At 36.6% G+C, this 11,871-nt stretch overlaps 1 protein-coding gene across 1 annotated transcript in view; it reads right to left on the reverse strand.

The window, feature by feature from the left end:
- LOC121419506 overlaps positions 1-4,100 on the reverse strand; it is a 50,995-nt gene extending 46,895 nt beyond the window's left edge. Inside the window, exons 1-3 of the mRNA XM_041613959.1 lie at positions 3,689-4,100; positions 874-1,227; positions 1-320 (exon numbers count right to left, since the gene is read on the reverse strand). Coding sequence (XP_041469893.1) covers positions 1-320; positions 874-1,227; positions 3,689-3,704 — 690 coding nt within the window. The 5' untranslated portion in view covers positions 3,705-4,100. The remainder of the gene's footprint in view (positions 321-873; positions 1,228-3,688) is intronic.
- Positions 4,101-11,871: the final 7,771 nt, after the last annotated feature.

The raw sequence follows: 11,871 nt of genomic DNA on the forward strand, positions 1-11,871 counted from the left end.
GATCCATGCTTCAACTGACACTGCCGTGTGCTGCCTTCCTTCAGCAGACACAAATGAGGCGTTGCAGGTTAAGTTCCTTGATTGGGTGACCTCAATGCGCAGACTCAGATTGGTGATTACGTCACTGTTGAAGGTTTCACCATAAGAGGATGATACTGATTTGCCATCTTGGTACCAGGTAAGGACTGCTTCCTTTACAGGATACACATTGAAGAGTGTGCAGGTTAGAGAGAATGTGTCATTGGCTTGAGCTGTACAGAGCGTGGATTCACCAATCATGGCGCAGGGAGAAACAACTGGAAGGGTACTAGGGCGAAGTGCTAAATTAAACATAATAAAGAGGCACTTGATCAAATATTAATTCCACATTGATACAACAAATAGCTTAACGCTATGATTTTGATGACGATAGTAAACCTATATGGATAAACAACCGATTGCAACTCTAGCTAACAGCATCATTTTTGCAATTGCAAATGTAATGTCCCCTTCCATTCCTAATACAAAAAACATTTATCGCTGTTATTATCATTGCAATTGTCTTTACGTATAATATAGAACGATGGCTCAATTCTTTAATACTGATATTATTTAAAAATGTTCCTTTGAATCAGTGACAATCCACATTCGGATTATCCTCAAAATTACATTTCATTGTCAACTGTCATGAAGGGCCATTTCAAGTATGACGTTTAAAAATGTAGACCTGTTAAATCTCTTGCCTCAGTGTGGTAGATCTTTGGACATGTTGGATGAAGTCGTGCGTGTTTACATCCAACAAAAAGGAAGATGTGCACTTATTCATGTGTTGCTTTTAATATAGACAATACACCTTAAAGATATTTGAAAGTAAAATAAAGCAAAGAACCTTACTGTAAATATTCAGATCAGAATAGATGTGAAGAACCGCCGGTTGTCCTTGTCGGTCCACATCGCATCGATAGGTCCCCTCATCATCGACGGTTATGCCTTTGAGAGATAGTGTGTTATTGTCATTCTGCAAAGTTGCACGACCTATATATGGTGGTGCCACTGTCAAGTCTCCCTTTGCGAGTGTGAGGATCCTCTGCCATGACTGCGCAGTGTTAAAGTACCAATATATATTACGTAAAGTGCCATCCTCGAAGAGACATGTTATATTAGTCTCGCCGCCGACTGTTGCAGACAGTTCTTGTGTGGGTTTAGCGACGGTGATCGATGCACAGGCCGATAATACTATGAAAATCGCTGGAAATGGTATAAAACAACAACGGAGAAAATGACGATAGACCTTATGCATATGAATTCACAATATGTAGCGCCCTCCCTCAGAGGATACAGGAATACATGTAACCAGAATTGTCAGAGATACGCCAGCTGCAGATAACCAAGTCATTCAAGGCACTGGCATCAGCCGTTAAGTGGGCGTCGCAATGAGGTCAATATCAAAAGGTGTAGAATAATGACACCAATCATTATGGTAACTATAATTTCATATTGAAAAAAAATGATTCCCCTAAAGAGGTTAGTCAGCATTGACTATCCTTCATGCGGAGAAGTTTATGCAAATATCATGATAAAAATAGGTTCTGCGATAACATTTGACATATACGGATAAGCATTTTTCCCTTCATTAAAGGACAGCTTTACCCCAACCAAAACTTGATTTGAATTAAAAGAGACAAATCCAACAAGCATAACACTTAAAATTTCATCAAAATCGGATGTAAAATAAGAAAGTTTTGACATTTTAAAGTTTCGCTTCATTTCACAAAACAGTTATTTGCTTATCTCGGTCGGTATACAAATGAGGAACTGATGACATCACTCACTCACTATTTCTTTTTTATTTTATATATGAAATATGAAATATTTTTATTTTCTCGTCATTGTCATGTGAAAGGAAGTTTCATTCCACCCTGAACACGTGGAATTCCATTATTTCAACATTTTGTACTTCAGGCAAGGAGGTCCTAATCATCAAATTCGTAAAAATTGAAATATTGTATAATTCAAACGATAAAAAACAAAAGAAATAGTGAGTGAGTGAGTGACACCATCGACTCTCTCATTTGGATGTAGCTTGCTCGTTCATGTAAATATTTTGTTGAAAATAAGTGAAAATTTGAAATGTCATAACTTTCTTATTTTACATCCGATTTGATGAAATTTTCAGCATTCAAATCAACATTTTTCTGAGGTGGACTTGACCTTTAATAATTGACCAAAAACGTAATTTTCTTATTCATTCAATCATTGTTTTTAAATTACCTATCAAAACAATTCTTATAAAAAAGAGACAATAGTTATTATGAAGGATCTAATCATATTACCTATTCTATGAGAGAATATGTGAAGTAAATTTTTGCACTTGCTTTCAATACATTTCCATATAACAAGAAAGTTGAAGAAAATAACTTAATACGAATTAAACTATCATATATTGATTAGTAACTGTGGTTCATGTTATTTATTAGCGAATGATAAATTTGAATATAAATGACATAAAAAATCATCACCACAAGTCCTCTACAGATGCAAGGAGCAGACACAATGTTTTTTCATGTAATCATTCATCCCTTACCAACCAGAAGCCATGAGTGTCAATCCTGGGGGTGGGAGTATATATCTCCCAAATATTTCAGATGGAGTATATGGCCTATGTGTCATCATCCCCCCCCCAAAAAAAAAAATGAGGGCAAACATTTCAAGACAATGAATCATGAGTCACATGACAGATGTGATAATAATTTCAGTAGTGGTAGGAGCAGTAATAGGCCATATAATTATAATTATTATCATCATCATCATCATAGTGAACATAATAATATTAAAAATGAATATCTTCGTAACGATAGCGATTCCCATAAAAAGAGACTCATTCATGGGTATCGATCACGGGGTAGGGGATATATCTCCACATTTCAGGTGGGGGAGTGGCATGTGTAATGAATGGTAACATTGAGTGTCGTATAGAGCGCCCCCCCCAAAAAAAAAACAAAAATAGTAATAATAATAAATAAATAAATAAATAAATAAAATAAATAAATAATTAAAATGTCCCTCTGATTTGCGGCTGAATTACTTCAAAAATGAAAAAAAATATTCTCAATGAAATGTACGCTCATGTTCCATGGGCCGATCACAAATGGAGATTCAACGAATTCACTCCTTTCGGCCAAAGACCGTCACCGCTAAGCCTTTTAATTTACAGAGCGCTGTCAGCTGACGCCCATCATGCAGGTCGTTAAACACGCCATCACTGACATGACTGATGGACAGCGGAAATCAATTGTGCACTGCTCCTACCCATTGCGATGTTGTTTATTCACTTTATCAACGGAGCAACGCACTGCAGCGAAGTGTGCACAAAATCGTTCAATTTCACTTCAGAAAATTCCAAAGCGACCGCAAGGTCGGTTGCTTTGTTCCCTCGCTGGGTTTCATCGAAAAAAAATTGCACAACACCCGGGGGAAAAAATGCTTACGGCCATGATCATTCCCCCAGCCAAGAACACAAATCAACCTCCATGATACAGCTTACAGAACCAACAAACCACGAAACGAACGCGCATGCAAACAACACCTCTCGATATTAACACATACACCAAGTACACAGAGCCGTGTGAATTGATCAGTAATGATACATTAAAAGTGTCAATGGCGCATAGGCAAATGCAAATGCAATATCCTTCTGAATTGTACTTACTTGTGATACTTGTCATAATTTTCTGGTTGAAATGCCGAAGAGTGAGGTATATCCCGGTCCTTCGTTGTGGTTCGATTACAATTGTGTACGCTGAATGAAGTAGGTGTACTGGTGATGTGCTCTTCTTCCAAAGTACGTCGAGTAACAACAAACAAACATGATTTGATTTAGACACACATTAATATCCATTTACCATGTTTACTCTGTGCCAACCATCTTTGAGTCTTTGTATCAAACTCAATTCTCTATGGCAGAGATCAGACCCGGTCCATTGATAAAAGCTCATATTATATATTTGGGCCTTTGGTTTTCAAGTCATCTTTTGCTCCATGGTAGGAACTTTAAGTAAGAAATTATGAATTATGAAAGAGTCTACAAACATTTGGAAATCCCCATTCGTTTTTTCTGATGATTATACAGACTCGATGGCAACCGTCACACTACACAAATAATAATCTGACGACGCCCTATCAAGCATGATTAATAATACCGCAGACATGGCAGAGGGCAGACGGGTTAGCTTTGTTTGCATTAAAGGCAGAATGACTGTTGTTCTCAAACATGATTTTTAGACTTTGCCTTTTTCTCTATTCACATGACAACCTCGTATTATTCTTATTATATATTGATGATTATAGGAGAGTTTTTCGTAGAATTGTATATATGCGTTAGAAGGTCACACCAATTTGGGTGGTATTAGCATTTCGGTCAAGTAAGCATACCCATGATTGGCCTACAGAGATTCACAGCTACCTAATCAAAAATACACAATCAAATGTCATCTTATGTCATACAGCTTTTTGGTGAAAAAAAAATCATTTTTTCCCTATTTTCTTTTAAGAATCATATTAATTATAAAATATAAAATAATTAAATGAAATTCTAAATGCTATATTAGTTGGGTATATGTATCTATACATCTGTATCAGTACATCTATGTGTATATACGCCACAATGACCTATTACAATACTATATTAAATAATTGACACTTGGGTGTCCCCTCCTTTGCCTGCCCCCCCCCCTCGCTAATTCGGATTTTAATTCCTTTGTTTTTCCCTTTCTTGCATTATGTTTGTTTGCTTGTTTGTTTTCTCTTTCTTTGTAAACTGTGTAAGCCTTTTCCTGTTGTACAGTAATCAGAGGATAGACGTCGATAGGCCAATGGCTTTCTGTCGTTCCCCACACGGCCCCACATCCGCCGTTCAGCGGAAATCATTTTTGTTTACTGTGTTTTACTATCTGTTTATGACTACTTATACTTTATACTTGTCAATATTTGTTCTGCTCTATAAGGATTTTATTTGCGTTTATGTATTTTTGTGTATTCTAAAGAGGTGTGAAATAAATGAATCTGAAAGCGGTATATATTTTTCTAAATTCCCAAAGCATCACAATGATGAAAATAAGTTAAATACAGAGCGTTATCTCTCTCAAGACGAGAAAAAAAAATAACAAGGCACATTTTATCCTATACATGCATGGCTATACATTCATTCTATACTCGGCCAATAATTTATTGTACATGTTATAAGTATCATAATTTGAGCTCAGCTACCAGCACTTAATATCCAAGCATTCAAGAAATATAGACTTCAGATTTCAAAAGGGACATCAATGTATAAAGCATAACAATTTGGATCTTTTTTTCCGTGTGACTTGCTTAAGTTTCAACATGTCCTGTCTGAAATAATTTTTTTGAACATCATCATTCAGATTGGTACTGATTGTGCACGTTTCTTTATTAGCTAGCGCATGGTTCTATTTGTATATTTTTAGGGCCCTTTCACACGAGAATCTTGAATCATCATTGAAATGATGAATGCTAATGTAATCGTGACTGTGATTAAAGTTCCTGATTCTAATCATGTTCTAATTTGGTTTCACACCTGCTAAATATTCGTAATTTTTTACCGTGTGAAAGGATGGATGGTTTCATGGAGATGTTAGTTAAAAATACACTCTGGTAATATGTGACATGATGATTTGTCGCTGATCCGTATCAAATTGGTACTATTTACACTAAAAACTGGCACTTAAAACATGTCCTTTCGCCGTTTCACACGAAAAAGGGTCATTTGAAATTTTATTACAGTGAAAAATATTTAGCTCGAATGAAACCAAACCATAACATGACTAGAATCACGAACGCTGATCAAAGTCACGATTTACAATAGCAATCATCATTACAATGATGATTCATCCTTACAATGATGTTTCAAGTTTCTGCATCGCCGATATTGCATTCAAAAGTGCCCCTGTGAAAAATTGAATGGCTGGTACAAATAGAAATAATACATTATACTGGAGCATGACATTGTTCCCTTAACACACACACACGCTAAACAAAACCTGTGTGGGGAAAAACAAGTATATCTGGCATAAAATCGCCTATAACCAAGTGCAAATGAAAGATAAAGGACAGATCGAGCGTGCAAATTTCTTTATCGAAGACAGAAATGGGGAAGAATACAAAAATCTCCCAATTTGATTACAATGTACGCTTTTCTAAAGCATATTCGGTGATCTGGAAAAACATCTCCAGAACCCTTACCCCCCCCCCCCCCCCTCTCTCTCTCTCATGCTCCTCTAACATTAGAGCGGAAAAATGCCCATGAAATTGTGATTACAGCTGGGAGATCTGTCCCGAAAAAAATGTGAACAAGAACAATAGTTTCGGCCTACGTCTCGGAATTGACGAAACATAGGAAATATGTCATTTGTCCAGATTCTGGAAACAGTTGTTTTGAATCACAAAGTTTCGAGAATAAATCTCTTTGCTGCTCTTTGCCTTGAATAGCGCTTGGAAGTGTTTTTCCTCTATTCTTAAATCATGTGTTACGCGCGTGAGAATTTTCCATATATTCCGATTTTGCAGCCCTCCCCCCCAAAAAAAAAAGTTGCTGATCCTCGTATTTCTTCTAGGGGCAGAGCAATATGGCTGCAGATGGCACAGTGAAGTCTCTTAGTGGGTGATTAATGTACCATTATATTAAAAGATGCAAATCAAATACAAGTGAACAGGCCTGGTTTATTAAACCGTAGTACGTGTAACTAAGTTTGGAATCGTTTCGTGTCTACAGTGCCTCTATCTGGATTTTTTTTTAATTCAAATGTAAAAATAAACGGGACGAGCACTTCGCCTTCGGATTTGGTAATAATATATTGCAAAGCTAAAGCCAATGATCGTTTAGCCTATTTCATGCTTAAGAAACTATTTAAATAATAACAAGAACATGTATTCTCTTACATATAGTGTAAATATTTGAATTAATTTACTTTTGGTAATTCCCTCTGTCATAATGTCCTACTTAGATTATTGCAACGGCCTTTTTTCCCCGGTTTGCCAACACCACATTTACTTCCTCTTCAGCAATGCCAGCGTATCCAAAACAGTGCTGCACGCTTGGCTTTAGGACATAAGTGCGGGAACATATCTTTCCTATTCTCAATTTCATCCATTGGCTACCCATTGAAAAACGAATACAATTCAAAATTCTTCTTTTTGTTTAGAAAATAAGAAATGACCTTGCCCCCTTTTATCTCCAAAATCAAATCTCTTATAAAGCTTCAACATCTCATAATCTCCGATCTTCTACACGCTTGTCCCTTTCTCCTCCTCGTACATGTACTCGGTATGGTCGACGTGCTTTTGAAGTTAGTGCTCCAATTGTCTGGAATAATCTCCCTCTACATATCAGCGGCGTAAAAGGGGTCGGTGGCCGGGGGGGGGGGGGGGGCAAGTGCCAAAAATTTCCCGGTCATATCATGGCACGAACAAGCGTAATGGTGTAATGAGGCGACGATTTTGAGAGGGCCAGATAGCGCATCGGGCAGAATGTATCTTTAAAAATAAAAGTTGCGAGCGACCGAGTCCAAAATTTGACATATATAATACCAAAATCCAATTTGTGATAGATTTTGACATTCTATCCAGAGCATAATGATAACTTTTTTTTCTTTCCATTCCTTTTGTTATGTGGTTTGTACACCACTGTGAACAAGATTATTTGCGGCAGTAGAGTAAAGAGTAAAAATAGGGGGGGGGGCGCAGTATGGTGCATGTGCTAAAAAGCTGCTCAACTTAGGTCCCGAGGGAGCAAAGCGAGCGAGAAGAAAAATCACCTTTTCATGAGAATCTATTTTGTTTTACATTATGTTCAGAAAATAAAATCATATCCTACACTTTTCCTTTACTTTTCTTTCCTCCCTTTTTTTCTTGGTTTTAGAAATTTGGGGGCCATGGCCCAAACCTTCCACACTCATATACGAGAGTGCTTTACGGTTGGGGTCCGGGGCGGAGCCCCCGGATTTTCTTGATATCAAAGCCATTTCAACCTCGCAGATTGCCGCTATTATTAATCATTCGCATGTATATACAGAATGTAGCTTTTACACAACACATTTATAATAATAATGACTATGTAGAGTGCTCAAGGCGCATAAAGAGCTAAGAGTTAAATAGCAAAGTTTTTAGAATATTTTTGAAAGTTTCGACAGAGGTACATATTTTATGTCTTCAGCAAGGCTATTCCACAAAGTGGGGCATGCAAAAGGAAATGATCTTTCCCCTCAAGTTTTTGAAACTTTCGGAATGTCAAGTAAGCCAGAGGTGGATGAGCGCAAGATCTGCCTGGTCTGTAGTGATTGGTAAATGAAAGACTGTATTGTGGTGCTGATCCACGAATACTATGAAAGGCAAGTAACAAAATCTTAAAGATAATCCGGTTTTTTATAGGGAGCCAGTGCAGCGAACATAAGATGGGGGTGATATGTGAGCGTTTACTTGACAAAGTGACAATGCGAGCGGCTGCATTCTGAAGCTTCTGGAGCTTATGTAACTGAGCCTGCGGTAAATTAATCAAAAGGGCATTACAAAAATCAAGGCGGGAGGAAATCACGGCATGTACTTCCGGATAAATCCTAGATTGCAAAGATGATACCGAACTGATTTGCAGATATTTGAAATTTGGGAAGACATCGTCATGTGTGAATCAAAATTTACTCCAAGATTACGGCAAGTTTGAGACAAATTAATTGTGTGGCCAAAAAATGAAAAGGAATTGATATCAATTTTGTTGAGCTGCACTTTAGAGCCAAACAAAAGAAATTCACACTTATCAAAGTTTAGTTTCAAGGAATGGGTTTGCATCCAGTCGTGAACATCAATCATACATAATTGAAGACGATGAATAGCATTATCAGCTGCTTGCTGAGTTGAGTCAAAAGAAAAAATAAGTTGAATGTCGTCAGCGTAAATATGGTAGTCAATTCCGTGACGGAGCATCACTTGCCGCAATCCAATCATGTAAATTGAGAAAAGGGTCGGTCCGCCCACAGAACCCTGCGGTACGCCATGGGTCATAGGTGAAACAGCTGATTAACAGCCATTTATACATACAATCTGTGAATGGGAAGAAAGATAGTGTGGCTGTAGTGAGGTCGACAAACAAAAGACAAGCGTAATAACAAACGCCTCTACAGGATTTCGTTGTTTTAATCGTTGGTCAATCTGATATCAAATCCGTTCAATCAAATCATGTTGGTCGTATTAATCTATTGAATCCAATTGGTACTTTTAATCCTTCTTTCAAACCAATTCGTTCCTTTAATCTGATTGATATCTTTAATCCGTGAAAACTGTGGAGTCAATGATAAAGAGAAGGAATCATAAATACCAGCAAAGCAAAGCATCTTAAATATCAATAGTGCAACATCAATCTTTGGAAGACCTAAATAGTCTAATATAAACTAGATTCCAAATTCTCTCCACTATACATATATGATCGTTTACTCATTAAAGGTTTCAAACTACAAACACAATTCAGCTTCGTTCTCACAATTATAAGAATAAAAGTACAAATCAACAATCATTCTTTATATATCATATAATCAATGTAGTACAAAATGTTGTTGCATGTAACAACTATGGAGTCTTATTTGATTATGAATGGGATCGATGAGCCTGCTATAGTTTGTACATACATTATACATACTACATACATATTATCATTTGTCATTATGAACCAAGAAAAAGATCTCTAAAATCTCACTTTATGCTTAGACCATAATTAAAAATATATCAAATAAAACATCAACTAACCTCTTTGCTTGCTTTCTCAAGTAAATTGAATGTCTTCTGAGCCAGGATGTTTGTGATTTTGAAGGGCAAAATCCTGGTCCCTCACACAACCCAATGTCCAAAAATCAAATGCACTGACTATGGTGCTATGTAAGTGTACACATTGACTAAGGGAGTGCTAGATACAAATATGTTAATCAGGTAGTGCAATAGTGAAAGTATATATACAAAAAGTGCTAAATCACTTCTGCGCAAATTTTGGTGCGCTAATTTATCAATTTAGATGTACTTTCATCACAGATAGGATTCAAACCACTTGAATGCTTCACCTCTGACACCAAACGAACTTAAATTATTCAGCATAATAGTATGGTTGACTGTGTCGAAGCGAAGGATAGATCGAGTAAGAGTTAAGCAGTCACACGCCCTCGGTCCATCTCTTGGAGGATATGATTTGAGGTGCTCACAAGAAGGGTTTCCACACTGTGGTGGGGTCTGTAGGCAGATTGAAATGGATCGAACAGATTATTGTCGTGAAAGTATTCAGCAAGACGAGAGAAAGCAACCCTTTCAAGGACTTTGAAGAGGAAGGGTAAGTTAGAAACTGGTCGGTAATTTTGGAGAGAATCGGGATCAAGAGAGGGTTTCTTTAACAGTGGTGTAACATGAGCGCATTTCAGAGAGGACGGGACATGCGACTGCTCTAAACTTAAGTTAACAAGGTAAGAAAGAATAGGAGCGAACACAGTTGCGTAATGAACCAAGTATTTTGAAGGGGGAAAACATAGCAATGTGAGAAAAGCTGTAAAAAGTCTCCAGCGAGCAAAGCGAGATGGAAAAAAATTGCCTATTGAAATTAAATTCTAATCATGTGATAGAATTTTCATTTTTTCCATTTTTCCTTTTCATCCTTTCCGTTTCCCTTTCTTTCCATCTCCCTTTTCTCTTCATTTTTCCCGGCGAAATCCGTCGGAGGGGGGAGCAGGTTGCCCCCATGCCCCCCCCCCCCCCGTCTGTTGCGCCACTGCTACATATTCGTCAATGCATCTCTCTTGAATCCTTCAAATCTCCCGTCAAAACACACCTCTTCTTGTCCTAATTTATTCAATATTATTAAGTATTGATTGTAATTGTGGGTAATTGTGATCGATTTCTATTATTACATGGAACTTTAGTAGACCTAATTCTTGTTAGAATTGAAATGTAAGTTTGATTATGTTTTTTTTTAAAGCACTTAAAAAATAAATAGGGCAATAGATATTTACCTCCAGATATAACATTTCGGTATGTGTTTACTGAAATAAAGAGAACACTTATGACTGACTATAAACATTTGTGATACATTATATTTATATCCAGCATTGTAACAAAAACATGTGAATTATGACATAAGGGCAATAATTGCATTACTAAAGATATAGTGAACATTCCACATAGAGAGAAAAAGAGCTAGAGAAGAGAAAGAATATATCAGAAAAAAATAAAAATAAATAGAGAGGGGGAGATGGAGAAGAAGAATGAAATAGATTAACCTCAAAATTGTTCAATAATGGAAATTGTGTTAATATTATTACCATCCCAATTATCCAAAGGTGTATTGAACTATTGTTGTTTTTGGACTTCTAGATTCTTTAGAAAAGGGAGGGGGATTTGAAATTTGAAATATCATCAAAATCGGATGTAAATAAGCAAGTTATGACGTTCAAAAGTTTCTCTTAAATTAACAAAACAGTTATATGCACATCCTGGTTGGCATGCAAATGAGGAAACTGAGGACGTCATCCATTCACTATTTCCTTTGTATTTTATTATATGAAATATAAAATATTCTAATTTTCTCCTCATTGTCAAGTGAAACAGTGATCAATACCTCCCTGAACATGTCATATTAGTATTGTTTAATACTATATGATTTAGTCAAGTCCCTATGGTCATATCTGTCAAGAAGGAAATATTTATAATTCAAACAATAAAAAAAGTGAGTGATGGACATCATCTCCTGACTCATTTGCATGTCACTGAGTTGTGCATACAGGTATCACTGTTTTGTGAAAAATATGCGAAACTATAAAATGCCATAACTTATTTTAAATCCGATTTTGA

Source organism: Lytechinus variegatus, chromosome 8 (genome assembly GCF_018143015.1).
Source record: "Lytechinus variegatus isolate NC3 chromosome 8, Lvar_3.0, whole genome shotgun sequence".
NCBI classification, from domain to species: domain Eukaryota; kingdom Metazoa; phylum Echinodermata; class Echinoidea; order Temnopleuroida; family Toxopneustidae; genus Lytechinus; species Lytechinus variegatus.